At 51.9% G+C, this 14,820-nt stretch overlaps 8 protein-coding genes across 8 annotated transcripts; 3 read left to right on the forward strand and 5 right to left on the reverse strand.

The window, feature by feature from the left end:
* Nucleotides 1-70: 70 nt before the first annotated feature.
* On the reverse strand, nucleotides 71-3,850 carry PV05_05191 (calcium/proton exchanger). Its single transcript, XM_013461666.1, has 2 exons — nucleotides 3,562-3,850; nucleotides 71-3,514 (listed from the first exon to the last, which is right to left on the reverse strand). The coding sequence occupies exons 1-2, from the start codon at nucleotides 3,671-3,673 to the stop codon at nucleotides 294-296; spliced, it is 3,333 nt and encodes a 1,110-aa protein (XP_013317120.1). The 5' UTR covers nucleotides 3,674-3,850; the 3' UTR covers nucleotides 71-293.
* A 651-nt stretch (nucleotides 3,851-4,501) lies between these two features.
* Nucleotides 4,502-6,100, forward strand: PV05_05192 (26S protease regulatory subunit 8). The gene is made up of 3 exons (XM_013461667.1): nucleotides 4,502-4,871; nucleotides 4,921-5,546; nucleotides 5,596-6,100. The coding sequence occupies exons 1-3, from the start codon at nucleotides 4,637-4,639 to the stop codon at nucleotides 5,902-5,904; spliced, it is 1,170 nt and encodes a 389-aa protein (XP_013317121.1). The 5' UTR covers nucleotides 4,502-4,636; the 3' UTR covers nucleotides 5,905-6,100.
* PV05_05193 (uncharacterized protein) lies at nucleotides 6,041-7,601 on the reverse strand. Its single transcript, XM_013461668.1, has one exon. It carries the CDS (start codon nucleotides 7,255-7,257, stop codon nucleotides 6,283-6,285), a length of 975 nt encoding a protein of 324 aa, XP_013317122.1. The 5' UTR covers nucleotides 7,258-7,601; the 3' UTR covers nucleotides 6,041-6,282.
* A 212-nt stretch (nucleotides 7,602-7,813) lies between these two features.
* Nucleotides 7,814-8,920, reverse strand: PV05_05194 (uncharacterized protein; the record flags this gene model as incomplete). Its single annotated transcript, XM_013461669.1, has 1 exon — nucleotides 7,814-8,920. The coding sequence occupies exon 1, from the start codon at nucleotides 8,906-8,908 to the stop codon at nucleotides 7,814-7,816; it is 1,095 nt and encodes a 364-aa protein (XP_013317123.1). The 5' UTR covers nucleotides 8,909-8,920.
* Nucleotides 8,921-9,756: 836 nt separating this feature from the next.
* PV05_05195 (uncharacterized protein) lies at nucleotides 9,757-10,503 on the forward strand (the record flags this gene model as incomplete). The annotated part of the gene is made up of 2 exons (XM_013461670.1): nucleotides 9,757-9,794; nucleotides 9,852-10,503. 2 exons carry the CDS (start codon nucleotides 9,757-9,759, stop codon nucleotides 10,501-10,503), a joined length of 690 nt encoding a protein of 229 aa, XP_013317124.1.
* A 6-nt stretch (nucleotides 10,504-10,509) lies between these two features.
* PV05_05196 (uncharacterized protein) lies at nucleotides 10,510-11,860 on the reverse strand. The gene is made up of 3 exons (XM_013461671.1): nucleotides 11,709-11,860; nucleotides 11,416-11,656; nucleotides 10,510-11,366 (listed from the first exon to the last, which is right to left on the reverse strand). Coding segments are annotated over exons 1-3 (891 nt in total). The 5' UTR covers nucleotides 11,711-11,860; the 3' UTR covers nucleotides 10,510-10,718.
* Nucleotides 11,861-12,309: 449 nt separating this feature from the next.
* PV05_05197 (uncharacterized protein) lies at nucleotides 12,310-13,906 on the forward strand. The gene has a single exon (XM_013461672.1). The coding sequence runs from the start codon at nucleotides 12,873-12,875 to the stop codon at nucleotides 13,257-13,259; it is 387 nt and encodes a 128-aa protein (XP_013317126.1). The 5' UTR covers nucleotides 12,310-12,872; the 3' UTR covers nucleotides 13,260-13,906.
* A 92-nt stretch (nucleotides 13,907-13,998) lies between these two features.
* PV05_05198 (uncharacterized protein) lies at nucleotides 13,999-14,751 on the reverse strand (the record flags this gene model as incomplete). Its single annotated transcript, XM_013461673.1, has 1 exon — nucleotides 13,999-14,751. The coding sequence occupies one exon, from the start codon at nucleotides 14,749-14,751 to the stop codon at nucleotides 13,999-14,001; it is 753 nt and encodes a 250-aa protein (XP_013317127.1).
* Between the last annotated feature and the right edge of the window lie 69 nt (nucleotides 14,752-14,820).

Consider the following 14,820-nt stretch of genomic DNA (forward strand, 5'->3'; position numbering starts at 1 on the left):
ACTAAGCCTCTTTGGTCTGTCGAGAATAGAATGTCTGTCCATTGACAACATGCCACGACATCGAGATTCAGCAAAAGATGCATTAACACGTAAGGTAGTGTATGGTAATGTATGCTAGGAAGGCCATGATGCCTGCCACGGTCACAAAATATGTCCTAGGCTCACCCTTGCAAAGCACCAGAAACGCCTGCAAAACGCCCACGCTCCATGCCTGTGAGTTGAATCGAAAAATCGTCCAGTTCTAGACCTCGAACGCCCCAGGTTACCTTGCACCTTCTGTCTAGGGCGTCTATTCACAGCTCGCGCCCGTTTCCATTGCTGGATGACCTGACGGTGCCAACGCCGCCGCGCTGCCAGGCATTTGCTTCCATAATGGTGAGCGCAGTGAATCCACTGAAATAGTATCCCATTACCACCACGATGTAGGTCATGACCAAGATGCTACCCTTGAAGTAGTTGCTCTTGCCCTCCCCTGACATGTAGCTCAACAGGAAAACACATAGGATGACGGTGACCATGTCCCATTGGGGAAAGATGAGGTTGAACGTATGATCAATCAGATCGCCAGGGTCAATGAATCGTCCATGGACAGCTGAGAAGAGGACCAATGCCGGGATTTGGAGCAGGCAGACTTGCAAGGCATACGCTGAGCCAATTTCCATACTCAGGGCAATATTGCCGTTCATGGCGAATGAGATACCGTTCAGAAACTCTGTCGTGTTGGGCACCAGTGCAAACAAAGTGATACCGAGAAATTTCTCATCGATGTCGACAGATTCAAGAACGACATCCACCGTATCGACCAGGATCTCGGCAACGACCGCGTATGCCACAGTAGCCGTCAGGAGGATGACTGATGATTTCGTCCGGCTCCAGTTCGGCGCATCATGGCCGCCAGCTTCAGCTCCGCCCTGATGAACAGCTTGCTCAACAGCAGGGTTAGCAAACGCGTCTTGCTCAGTGAAGGTACCCTTGCGGCTAGCCGAAGGTCTCTGGATCCTGACAGTATCTCCTTTGTAAGAATGTGTTGATTGATACGCTGCAGTGCGTGGATGGTTCACTGCGTCTCTTGCAGCAACAGTGGCAGCAGTAGCCGCCATCTCGGCGACCTGCCGGACCAGATTATTGTTGTCTTCTTCAGATAAGCCTGGTACAATTGGATATACTTCGGAACTCATAGCGCCTTCTGATCCATGGCTGGATTTGGGCGGTACAAGGTGAGGCAGATCACCTTTGTTCTGGATGTCGACGCCATCCACCTCTGGCGCTGTCTTGGGCGTCACTGGCGGATCACGTTCAGCGTGTACATCACCATCAGCTAGAAGCCCAGCCGAGCGTAAAGATTGGCCCAATATTCGCTTGTACAGTTGAGAGTCTCTGATTGCTGTTCTTGGAACGTACCCATTGGAGTTGTGCAGGATCTGTGAGTTGACCACACTGTGATGTCGAGTATCCATCGGACTGATGTCTGCTGTCTGTCCTGGTGCGGGTCTCTTCTCGTCAGTGTCAGTGCTCCAGATGATGGCAGCATGCGTCCTCAGAGTGAAAAGCAGTCCGATGATGTATGAAGAAAACAGCAAAATAGCTGCAAGCCAACAGTATGGTCTGACTGCTTTGACATAGAACTCGTCTGCGATGGCAGGAAGTTGGCGGAAATAACATTGCCGGCAATCCCGGGGGTCATCCAGATCATCGGCCGTGCATGCCCTGCAAATCAATTCGTGGCTGCCATAGATCTTGTAGAACAATGTCGGCCCGAAGGCCGCAATCGTTGCAAACAGTAGCATCGTAGACGTGGCGCCGGCAGACTTGACATTGAAACGTTGAGTCTTTCGTTTGATGGCACCAAAGCACATTGAGAGGCCAGGCAAGAGCAGGATACCAGCGAAGATACTGCCAATGACGCTGCCTTCCACCAGAGGTGCCTTTCCTTCGTTGAGGGCAATGCAGTATAGATATACTTCGACAATGGTTGAAAAGAAAGCATTGACTGCTGCTCCCATCCCCATTGATGACTGTGCGGAAATCGAGGCCACTGCTTGGCCAATAAAGTAAGCCAAAGGTATAATAGAGATCAGCGCCAGCGTGAACATTAGTGCCGGAGTCGTGAGCCAGAAGTTCAGCCCCAGGGCCACCTTCAGCACAAAGTAGTCGAAGATGACGAAGACAACGACGGCCAAGAAGTTGATAAGGAAGATGTTGGTGCCGTCGATCGTGTATTTCCAGTATTTGATGCCGACCGCGCGGTAAGTGCAAAGAAGTATCGACGATGGTTTGGTTGAGCTTCTAGCGGCCGAGACATCGCGATGGAACGTGAGCGCGAGCGGTCGTTTGCGTAGGTTAGAGAACAAGATGAGAGTGACTCGGCCCATGGGAATCCAGAAGACCATCAACCAGCAAATGCCCGAGACCAACAGCATGAGAGGGGCCACGTTGAAATAATAAAAGATGAAGAATATGACTCTGCCCAAGGTCCATTGGCCACGGCCAAAAAGCCGACGCTTTTTGTTGGACATGGTGGTATCTTGTCGGTCGCTTCTCCCGCTCCGCGCAAGGAGGCTGTCGGTCTCACTGGCAGAGTCGATACTATTGCGATGTCGACCTATGATCGAGCCTGTATGAGTGAGGGTTGGTCCGAACATTAATCGACCATACTCGAGATCTCCGCTCTGCCACCGCTCGTATTCACTGATGCTTCGACCCTCACCTTCGTCCTCCTCGACGTAGTTCTCATCTTGCACGAGTTTAACAAACTTGCCAAACGGCCAGAAAAGATAGCCGGACAACCCCAAGAACACTCTGCCATATGCGGCCGCACTAGGGTCAAAAGCAAATATGAAGCAGGCGAGAGCCCCAATGGCTGCGGAAATGGCCAACCACCAACCGAAGAAGACGGTCCAGAGGCAATTGAAACACCATAACCAACGACTAACAATCTCACTGGGCGAGGAATGAATGTCTTCTTCTGCTGCCTTCTCGACCGACCTGCCTTTCTTGTACAGGGCAGGCTTCCAGATTCTGATGCCGAACGGATGAGTTTGGTTGATAGCGAGCTGTCGGTCTCTCAAGGTGAAGCTCTCAGCGTCGCTCAGATCTTCCTCTTCACCGTCTCCTAAGTTGGCTTCGTCATCATTTGTACTCTCTTCGGCCAGCGCTTCGGCTGGTTCGTCTGGGATATTTTCTCCGGCTTCTTCTTCTTCTTCTGCAGAATCGACGCGCGGCAGTGTGGCAGGAAGGGTTCTTCGGCGGAGGGTCGACTGCTGTCGGGACAGGTTGGGGGCTGCTTGCACACCACTGGCTTCTTCTTCCACCACCTCTGACGGATCATCATCAACGGAGAATTGTGCGCCGCGATGTGGTAGTAATCTTCCCGTCCGCGTGGACGTCCTTCGCATTGTAGGCGGCTTCCTAGGTCTTGCTATCTGAGGTGAAGGGGGAGGCATGTCGGAGCCATCGTCAATTCGGGAGCTGGTAGGTCTGTGGCCAGTCGAAGCCTGGTTATGGCCGAGTGTGCCTAGCTTAGTGTCAGAGTTGACTTCCATGGATTGTACAAATGCCTACCGTAGTCTCTTCTAATGGGATCATGAGCACCGGATGCACTTGCAGAATCGGACTGCGCGTCCGGGCCGGGCTTGAGAGCAGGGCTCCTCAAGGGTGTATTACTGCCGGACATGCTGGTTGTGTAGGTGTTTTACAGGATACGCTGAGGGCGGCAGTAGACAGGGCGCGATGTCCTGGCAACGGCAGGGCCTGGGACAAGCCTGCAGCGCATCAGATGGACTTTGGGGATGTGGTCGATTAACTGTTGATGTAGACAGCAGGTGGACAGGAAAGAAGTTGAGCAGAACTGGAAGGACGGCAAGCGGCCAGCGACAACATGTCAATCGAGGCACGTGCGAAAGAGATCAGCAAGTCAAAATGGCAGATGATGCACAACTGTACACAAAAAGCTGGAGCTTTCGGCCCACCTGAAAATGGACTGGGGAATATGCCTGGCTACTGCAGAAGGAAAAAGTGGGCTTTATTCCAACTACGTAGTACAGAGTATGAGATTCACAATCCTGTTCTTGACAGCCAGGAGGGGGAAGTATCTCAAGGTAAGACCTCCTTCGAACATAGTGCTGCTTGATTCTCAGCGTCGTTACAACCCGGTGGAACAGTTGTCCTACGTGTCACTTTTCTTGCAAACTGAAGCTGGATGTACAAGGACTTATGGTTAAGCTAATGGGCGCTGATAGCGTTCTTTCCGGGTTTGCCTATAGATGAATCTTAGGCGGAGACCATCCCCAGAAAGAGATCCAAAGCACAAGCATTCATAGGGCCCCATCATGCCTAGTGAGCCCGTCCTCGCTAAGAGTACGGTCTGTTCCGGAGTCGTCCGCCCGAGCCAACATGGACTGACCAACTGACCTCTTGGCTTCTAGGCGCTTATGTAAGTCATTTTAGGCGCATTTTGAAGCCAGCCTGCGGCGAGTCTCAAGGCTGCGTCTCCAAAGCGCGGCCTGCACCAGTCCCTTCTATCACTTGCGTCAACCACTTGCCATCAACAACCGCAATCACCTCGCTACCGCTCCCTTGCCTACATCCTCGTCAACCAGACACACAGGTCGCTGTTCCAGATTGACCTTAATTCGTCATGGCCCTCGACAACTTCTATCACAACAAGATTGAATCCCTCAAGCTTGAGATCATTCAAGGTCAAGCAGTGCTCCGTCGGCTAGAAGCTCAACGAAATGACTACAACTCAAGAGTACGATTACTACGGGAAGAGCTGGGACTGCTACAACAACCCGGATCATATGTTGGTGAGGTGGTGAAAGTGATGGGCACAAAGAAAGTGCTTGTCAAAGTACATCCTGAAGGCAAATATGGTGAGCATTGGTGGATTCTCAACAATCCCTCGCGCTGACACATATCCAGTCGTCGATGTCGCGGATACTGTTGACATTTCGAAACTGACCGTCGGCAAACGTGTCTCTCTTCTATCCGATTCCTACAAGCTCGAGAAAATGCTACCCTCATCCGTCGATCCGTTGGTGTCTCTGATGATGGTCGAAAAAGTACCGGACAGCACATACGACATGATCGGTGGTCTCGATCAGCAAATCAAAGAAATCAAAGAAGTTATTGAACTCGGTTTGAATCATCCAGAACTCTTCGAATCCTTGGGTATTGCTCAACCCAAAGGTGTCCTTCTCTATGGGCCTCCTGGAACGGGAAAGACTCTGCTAGCTCGTGCTGTCGCTCATCATTCCAACTGCAAATTCATCAGGGTGTCAGGATCAGAGCTGGTACAAAAGTACATTGGTGAAGGCAGTCGAATGGTCCGAGAACTTTTCGTCATGGCAAGAGAACAAGCTCCCAGTATCATCTTTATGGACGAAATCGACAGTATAGGTTCGAGCCGTGTCGAGGGAAGCAGCGGCGGTGATTCAGAAGTGCAGCGAACGATGTTGGAGTTGCTCAATCAATTAGATGGGTTCGAGCCTACAAAGAACATCAAAGTCATCATGGCCACCAACAGACTTGACATCTTGGACCCAGCAGTAAGTGAGGTGACGTCTTTAGCCCTGTATATGCTGACAACCCTTCTAGCTGCTTCGACCTGGACGAATTGACCGAAAAATCGAGTTCCCTCCGCCAACTGTCGAGGCCAGAGCCGACATTTTAAGAATCCATTCTCGGAGCATGAATCTGACCAGAGGAATCGATTTGAAGAAGATTGCCGAGAAGATGAATGGCTGCTCTGGTGCCGAGCTCAAAGGTGTATGCACCGAAGCCGGCATGTTCGCTTTGCGAGAACGAAGAATCCACGTCACTCAGGAAGATTTCGACCTGGCGACCGCCAAAGTGCTCAACAAGCATGATGACAAGGAAGTGTCCTTGGGCAAGTTATGGAAGTAGACCATTTGGGGTCTATCTCCTTGTCAATTTTGTTCCTGCATAGCGACAAAATGTAATACCATCAGGGCGACAGCAAGGATTGACGTCTGAAGAGGAATACAATACAGCTGTTCAAGGGTCGAAAGTTCTTCCTGTTCTGTGATGCTCTTTTTTCTACCATTTCGTCTAAAGTCTACGTCTATGATTTTTGTCATCAAGCCTGCCTCGAAGGAGGAAAAAGAACCTCCCTCGCCCCGGAATTTCGAACCATCAGATGTGTCTGTGACTCTTGCTCCATCTCATTCGATGTGTGCATGCTTTCTTTCTCGTATGACGTCCCATCACGACACGAGAATTAGAATGCCTGCCCATGCATGGTGACTCGGTTTCCTCGCTCGATCAATGCTCGTAGATCATCTCTCCCTCGATATAACCCCAAAACTCATTCACCAACTCCTTTTGGCCTTCCCCGTCCTTCGCCCCCTTCACAGCAAGATACTTCCTATGATCAACCGGTATCTCCCACACACCGCTGGGATTCCCATCGACCACAAGCCCCCCAGCCTCAGTCAGTATCACCCAACCGGCACAAACATCCCACGCCCAACACCCTCCTTCCCAGTACAAATCCAGCACCCCCTCAGCCACACCGCACAGATTCAACGCCGCGCTCCCCAGCGCCCGCGCGCTGTGCACCATCGCCCCGCCGTCCTCTTTCCTCCTGCCCAGTCGCGCCCACGTATCCGTCTTCGTCTTCCAATTCTGTCCGCCCCGGTCGCTGCCAAACTCGATCGCCACGACACATTCGTCCAAGCCGCCCAGCGGAGCGAGCTCTTTGACCGGAAGTTTCGTGCCCTCGTCTTCTCTCGGCACCTGCACCTGGCCGTCCGTTGTGTCTGTTCGTGTTTTTTCGTCGAGCGGCTGCTGCTTGTCAATGTCAAAAACAAAACTGCCCCTCCCCTTGATGCCCGAGTAGAGTCTGCCCGTGAACGGATTGTACACGACACCCACCGTCGGCACCTTGTTCACCGCAAAGCCCAACGACACACTAACATAAGGGAACCGATGCACAAAGTTCGTCGTCCCGTCGATCGGGTCCACCACAAACGTAGGCTCGTTGCCCAGTTTCTGGCCCGGCACGTACGTCTCTTCGCCCATGAAGGCAAAGTCCGGGTACAAAGTGCCGAGTTCGCTGGAGATGTAGGCTTCGACGGCCTGGTCGGTCTCGGTCACGAGGTCGGCGCTGTTCTTTTTCGTGCCTGATGAGGTGGTTGTCGGTTTGGCCGATGTAATCATACGTCCGGCGCGGAGGGCGATGGCGACGAGCCGGTCGCGCAGCAGGCCGAGGTCAATATCCCCTGCGAAGGTCGACATTTTCGGTATGTAGTAGGGATGTGCTTGGTGGCCCTTCTATCTGCTCTAGTTCCTCAGATCGTTGATTTTCGAGGCCAAAGGAAGTTGAGAAAGGTGGTTAAATCGTTGTAGAAAGGTCGCAGAATCCTGTCGCCCAACCTCGTGTCGATATACCTAAAGTCCGGGGCCCCTTAGTATTGCAGGATGATAGCTATAACCTTTGGAGTCGGTTCAATTTGTTGTTGACATAAGATTAAAAAAATACAGTATGATGACTGACTGCATCGGGTCTGATGTTTCTATTCGGTCGAATCATACGCCGAGACGAAGCCACGCATTTCCGCAAACACAAGCTTATCATGTTGTTCTCAGACAGAAAGGAAATATAGAATCGATCAGGGAGCCAATATGCAAAGAATATTTAAGGTGCCACTCATGTTCACCAACCAGGCAGTGCTCGCTAAATCAAAAAGGGTATAATCGAGTTTCGCGCCAGAACGCACTCGCTCGCTCAAGAAAAGCGTTCATGATCAAACTCCAGAAACCCAGACCTCTAGGTTCACGACCGCTCGTTACCCTAGTCCGACCTTGCATCCTCGTATCTGCTCCTCGGTTCGCTCTCCTCTGATATACTGCTCATCGTCCTCGCATGACTGAGCGCGCGACTGTGACTATGTTCTCGCTGGTGCGCTCCCAGCGGCACAGCAACCCCAATCCCCAAGATCCCATTCTCCCCGATCCGACCCGCATCCCAATTCAGAGGTTTCCGCTCAATCCGCTCTGCCGCGGGCCTCGAGAAGCCAAAACTCAATGGCCGGGGTATCATTCCCAGCCTGCCGCGCGAGTGCCGGTGCGAGGTGAATGACATGACTGGGTCATCGAGCGCGCGGCGATACGCAGAGCGCTCGAGGCGTGTCTGGCGCCAGGTCGTGTACTTTTTGCGTAGTGGCTGGCAGAAGCGGAATAGCAGGAAGAGTACGAGGAGCAGAGCGAATACAGGGAGGATTACGGCCGCAGCAACTTCGCCGGGAGATAAATTGGTTGACTTTTGAGACGTTGACGGACCGGAACCGCTGTTGGGGTCGGATGGATCTGGATCTGGATCTGAGCCGGAAGATGAGCCGGCGCCATTACCTGACCCAGACGAGCCACCTCCTCCGGTCGTCGTAGGCACGACTGAATTCGCGGTGGCGCTTGACCCTGAGCCTGTGCCTGATACTGCTGAAGTGCTTGGTGATCCAACTGAGCCCGAGCCTGTGCTGATGGTGTTGAGACTCCCCGACGTTGACGAATTGTCGGAGTCCGGAGCACTGCTTGAGGCTGATTGCGTGGCTGTCCCAGACGCTGCTCCAGTTTGTGTACCTCCTCCATTCGTTCCAGTTACCGTAGCTGTTGACCCATTCTCTGTACCTGTCGTTTTCGAGCCGCCTGTCTGTGTTGCCGAAGACGACGTCGTGGCTACCAGTGGATCGTGCCCTGACGAAATCGTCGTTGTCCCAGGACCTGCAGTAAAGAACCCGTCTGTAGCGGTCGCGATGCTAAGGATCCCGCTAGCCACGCTTTTCAAGGAACTGAGAGGGTTTGGTAGGGGAAGATCTCGAGGTTTTAGAGGGGTTGCATGTATGGTCAACGGGGTCAGAGAGACAAGTAACATGACTTCAATCGGGAGCATCTTCAGGTATGGCCACTGTTCGATGTTTGTTGAGGCCGGTACCTGTTCGAGCAATTGAGATGTAATCGCCAAATGAAAAGAACGCTCAAAAGGCAATAGACACAAGCAAAAAGGACAGCAGCACCCACAACGGGCCATGCATGAACTGGCGTCGTAGAATGGATGTCAACAAACGAGTTCTCAACACCAAGAGCACAGAGCTGTACATATTGTTCAAGTAATCCTCAATTGGTCGGCGAGTCGGTACCTTGCATATCAGGCTTACCAGTGGCTTGAATAGGCGGGGCAATCCTTTCATGGGGCTGAGTAGACGCGATACATATGAGCTTCAGACGGTTGACGTTTCAAGTATTTAAGGCAAGGCAGAACATGTTCGTTGGCAGGATTTGCGAAGCCTCATCGAGCCCGGAGCCGTGCCGGCACGTGGATATAGCATTCCGATTCGCTATTCCCTGGAAGTTGTTGGTCTGAAGCAGTATAGCCACTCGTTTTCCTCGGGCTTCACATGTTGAAACGTGCGGAAGCAGGTGTTTTTTCCGTGCGGCGAATGAAGCTGGAAGCTAGAATATTCGGGGACGATAATGCAGCAGGCCAGTCAAATCTCGTGATGATACCTCGATAGGAAGTCTAGAAGAAACAGCGAGAAAATGGGATAGACTCTGGAGAAGAAATGAATGATGAAGCTCCGAGCTGTCAGCATAGAAATAGCCCCCAAGACGCCGTCGTCGGTGGGATTGCTGAAGGATCGCTGCCAAGCGGATCAGCTCGACCAGCAGGAGCTTCACACGTCATGTTGACATGGACTCGAAATCTTACAAAAACTTCCCTGTTGACCGTGTGAGCCGGCAATGCTACGCTTTCACATAGGGAGGAGCAGCGTCGGCAAGTATAGTCGATTGCTCCCGGCTCTGGTCAATGTAGGAGAGGTCGGTGCTTTTGCCAGTCGAAGCAACATGCGTGGCACATTCAATCGATACTCTTCCTTGTCCGCGGTCGACCCAATCACCATCTCGAATGATCGCCAGAAGATCACAATTCGTTTCGAAGATGGAAGTGAGGTCACACAGCCATTCTATCCTACGCCAAAGGTGAAGAGCGAAAAGCTCGCCGCAACACTTGCTTCTTTGCTTTCGGCTCCAGACCTGGATCCTGCGACCGAGACTTCATCATTCGGCACTCTCCAGTGGGAACTCGATCCCTTGGGCGATGCCGTCCACAGGCATGTTGCTCTATCATCGCCGGAGGAATGCGACAAGATCGAAAAGTCGATCATGGAAGAAGCTGAAACGATGAACCACCACCCACATATTGCCCGAGTCCGTGACCTCGATGACAAGCCAACCTGCCTTACCATCACATGCACTACGCACAGTCCGCGAGGTCTCAGTGGTCGAGATACAAGACTGGCTACAAAGATCAACGAACTCCTAGCAGGCGTCGAGGTTGCGTGGCCACTCAAAGCAGCGGGGGCCGACCAAGACATGTCACGATTACAAGAGCAGATCAGGGCGAGACGTAAACAAAGTATCGACTTGAATCGGCAAAAGATCTTGGAAGCTCTCGAAAGCTGCGGCTGCGAGATTGCAAAGTCATGAGGTCGGTCTGGGACGATAACAATATTCATCATTACGGCTGTCGCGAGACTATTCAAACTCTGTGCCATCACCAAGTCCGGTCTATAACCTGCAAATCAACGCCCGCTCATGCGCCATTCCATGCTCTGAGAAATTTTCATGTTCGACCAAATATGTACAACGAAGTTGGCCGAGGCTTCGTCCTGGAATTATCATGCACAGATAATTTTGACAGTTTATTCCACCTTCTTGGTGGCGGCGGTCTTTTTCTCCCTCTTCTTTTGAGCCGTAACACTTCCAGCTTCGGTATCCATCACCGCATCCCACCATCGGAAAGAGCTGGAGTAGTTTCCGAGGAATTTTTCGTGGTGGACATCGTGGTGATCAGCACCGGCCCAAAAAGGGAGGAAGTGATGCAAGCTCCAAGGAAATTCGTACCCGGAGTGAGCATCGATGGCCTGGAACAAGCGCCCGATAATCCACAAGTACATTGTCAAGATATGGAGATCTTTGGTGAAGGCGCAGAAGACGATAGGGATACCGACGGCACCGAAGGCGAGGATCATGGTCTCGATTGGCGAAGCGTATTCAGCAGCAAGGCCGAAAGGCGCGCTGTACTGATGGTGCAGCTTGTGAATCATCTTGTACAGGCGAGGTGTATGGAGCAGTCGGTGAAACCAATAATGCCATGTGTCTTCGAGGACAAAAAACAAAGCGATTTGCCATGCCATCTTGGTCCATGGAGGGAAAGGAACGGTTGTCGCCAAGCCGAAGTATTGAGCCATAGGATGGAAGAGCCAGATCTGGGGGAGTTCGACAGTGAAGTGAGAGAGGAGGACAAGTTTCGCGCATGCCCATTGTTCAGCTAGGGTCGGCATTTTTTGCTGGTTCAGTGTTAGCTGAGGCCCGACCAGGTGTGTGGTAAATACATACACCTTGGATCTTGTACTTGCGGAAGTACGGGATTTTGTCCATGATCATGAACGGCAAGCAGCGGCCAAAATAGACCACCTCATGCATGACAAATGACATGATGCCCGTGGCGAGGACATCATTCTGCATGTAGGCATACCAAGCCGCCCAAGCCTTTTCGAAAACGTTGAGGTGGACATTGTATTGGGCGATGTCGTTGAAGTGGTCGCTGTAGGTTACGGGGGCGGCGTAGGTGGAATTCCTGGAGACCGACGTTAGCCCAAGGGAACGCGAGAAGACTTTCTTCTACATACATTTTGGCTGAAGAGTGACAACAAGGTGCCCAAGGGTGCTTGGACGATTTGACAAAACGAACGAAAAGGCACACAAGGCTCCTGGTCGAGGTCGAGAGCAGTCTGTAGGGAATAAAAGGAAAGAATAAATCAAGATGCGGTAAACGGTCGGGAACTTTTCTTTGATTGGAGGTGGGTTTGATGGGAAGCTTTTATTGGATTGAGAAGTGGTGGCATCACTCGGCCTCAAGGGGTCGCGACTCGCGAGAAAGGCTTCAAAACTGAAGATCCGAGCGCTATCCACGACTCGATCGGTGGACTGACCAGTGGCGTGCTGAATGTGCCTGGCATGGAGCTGGAGCCGCCTGCATCCGAGATAACGAGATGATCACATGATGAGTCAAACAAGACAAATATGCCAAGACTACACGCGGAGCCGCATCATCGTTCTTCCGCAAGCTCTACTGTACACCAAACACACGACTTATCAAGAGAATTCGCTTTCGCTTGAAAGGAATCTTTACCTAAATCATTCGACATAGCTCTCGATGTTGAGCTCACGCCACTCGCTGCGTCTGATCAGGAAGCACAGTGCGCTCAGATACAACGCAAAGATCCTGCGGTCACGTCTATGATAACGAAAGAGCTCAATCTCTCTGTTGCTGTTCCTTTTTGGGTAAGGTGCAAACAACAGTAGTCTTCCCGACCAGTTCATGCTATGCCGCCATCTATCTAAGGTATGCTTTGACCGGTAGAAGTACTCTCATTCTCGGAGTAGCAGTCGCCGGTGTCGTTGGCAGCCGTTGCATGTATCTTTCGGTTTGTCTGCAGTATGGGTACTGTGAAGCATACATCTCACCATATGCACCAAGGCCTTTACTTACGACGACCGCCCCACGTTTCATCATCACTCCTCACCACGTGCTTGGCAGCAGGAAAGTCACTGGCACGATCCCTTGCCTCGTTATCCGGTACACCGGCCAGCATTCATCATTCGCCACAGGCTGTCGACCGGTACATGTAGATACGAATGACTTGCCTCTGTCGAGCGTTGATCACATACACTTCTGTGCTGACACCGCCCTGACCAGATTCATCCTAGGCATATCAGAGTACGCCTCGCTATTTTGACAAGCCTTTGGCAAGCGCAGACTAGTTGTATCACCGCTCCTCTACCCGTACAAGATGTCCCAAGTCAAAGCCATCCAACCACCTCGCACGACTCGTTCCCCGAGCGTCTTCTCGGCGGCCTCAATCGATACCCTCGTTGGAGACCAAAGCTATCGAGGCTTTCCGTCCCGACAAGCCTACCTTGAGGCCCTACGAGCATGGGCCGAAGAAAAGATGTACTACCATCCTACTGAGCAGCTACGCGGCTTCTATGGCCAAAAGACCGTCGACGAAATTTTGAACAATCAAGGAGGCAAGATTCCTACATCCAGAAGAGCCACAGTGGCCCAAGTGGGCACGGCTCATGATGGACAGCCAAGTCAGGTCACTGAGCAAGCGGACAAGGAGAACACAGCGAACAGGTTGAAAAAAGTGTTCAGTCGGCGGAAGTCCACGATGTGAGATTTGTCGATGTCAATTGTCGTGGGAACAATGTAAAAAATGCATGGCAGGGTTTTATACATCGGGCATGCAAGATCTGTACGCATTCATTAGAAGGCATGTTTGCTGGATACGACTTATGATGGAAAAGGTACATGGGATACACATACACAAATAATTCGATGGCGGATAACCTGGCTTTCATCTTTTCCATGTCATGGCCTTGCCATGGTAATTGACACCATGCGTTCGATTCAGCCACGGTCCTTCTTATACTCTAGCAACGTCAACGACAAAGGTACGAGGTGCTGAAGCCATCAGTCGGTGATTCTGGAGAGGCTCCCTCGCAGAATGTCTTGTCGTCGGACTTCTCATAATACCACGTTGCAATCTACCTTACATGCAGCGGAATCGACTCATCAGACGTCGAGAAGTGCCAACACAGGAGAGTTTTTCCGGATCTTTTTGATTGTATAGAAAAGCAAGGTAGTTAAGTGTCCATCTGAGTCTCTTCGACATCACCGATCTTGACCGGCAAGCCATCGGACATTCCTTGTGCAAACGAAACGCAAATAAGACAATCCCGAGAATGGCAGCAAACAAATCTGCAGTCTTTGCGCAATAGCACAGAAGATCGAGAAGTCCCTCTGGACCAAGTACATGAAATCTGGCACCAGGCCGGGAACAAGAAAGATAGGTAAACACACCCCAAAAAGACCTCATTCCTTCAACTCAGCTCATTCACAGCGAGACTGGCCGATCATGCGCCGACCCGCTTGATCGTGGTGGCCTTGCCATCTGCAGTTGTCTTCTCCGGCTTTGCAAGCGGCTTGTCTCCCCTTGCGAGGCTCTTTTGTTCGCCAACAGCAGTCTTGTCACTCTGCACGGCCTTCTCACTTTGCACGGTGGTCTTTCCTGCCTTCTCTGCCACCTTTGCACCATTCGCAACACTCGCCTGTCCCTTAGCAGTGGTCTTTCCAGCTCCGATGGCAACCTTTCCTCCATCTGGCGCTGTCTTCCCTGCCTTTGGACCATTCTTCTCCCCCTTTCCTTTGCCATCAAATGCCTCTCCTTCAGATTCAGAGAAACAACCCCACCAACTGTCGTCCTCCGAACCACCCATTTCAGCTTGGTCTTCATATTCTTTGGCGATCATCCTCGCTTGCAGACATTCGGCCATGAGCAGTGCTGGAACTGGTGGGGTGCCTGCCATCATGTGCGCCATGGCCTCGATGACAACAACCTTGCTCTGTTCCTCGTTGAAGGCTTCGACATGATCGGGGCAGTGATGCTCACAGGCAGGACCGTATGGGTCTTCCCCGCGAAGTACAGCAAGTTGGAAGCAGTGCAGGCCGAAGTTGGCAATGCGCAGGGACAATTGCCACATGGGAATGTCGAGGGCGCTGCTGATTTCTTTGAGGTTGCCGCCACTGATGATTTCGCGCATGATGCGTTCGGTTTGGTAGCCGTCTTTGACGTTCTTGAGCACCAATTCTTCGAGTCGGGAGTCCATTGTGGATGGTCTTGGTTGCGTGATGGCTGATGTGTTTGCGGCTGATAGTGGTTGTGCCGTTGTGCAGTG

This window comes from Exophiala xenobiotica, assembly GCF_000835505.1.
Source record: "Exophiala xenobiotica strain CBS 118157 unplaced genomic scaffold supercont1.3, whole genome shotgun sequence".
Classification (NCBI taxonomy): Eukaryota; Fungi; Ascomycota; class Eurotiomycetes; order Chaetothyriales; family Herpotrichiellaceae; genus Exophiala; species Exophiala xenobiotica.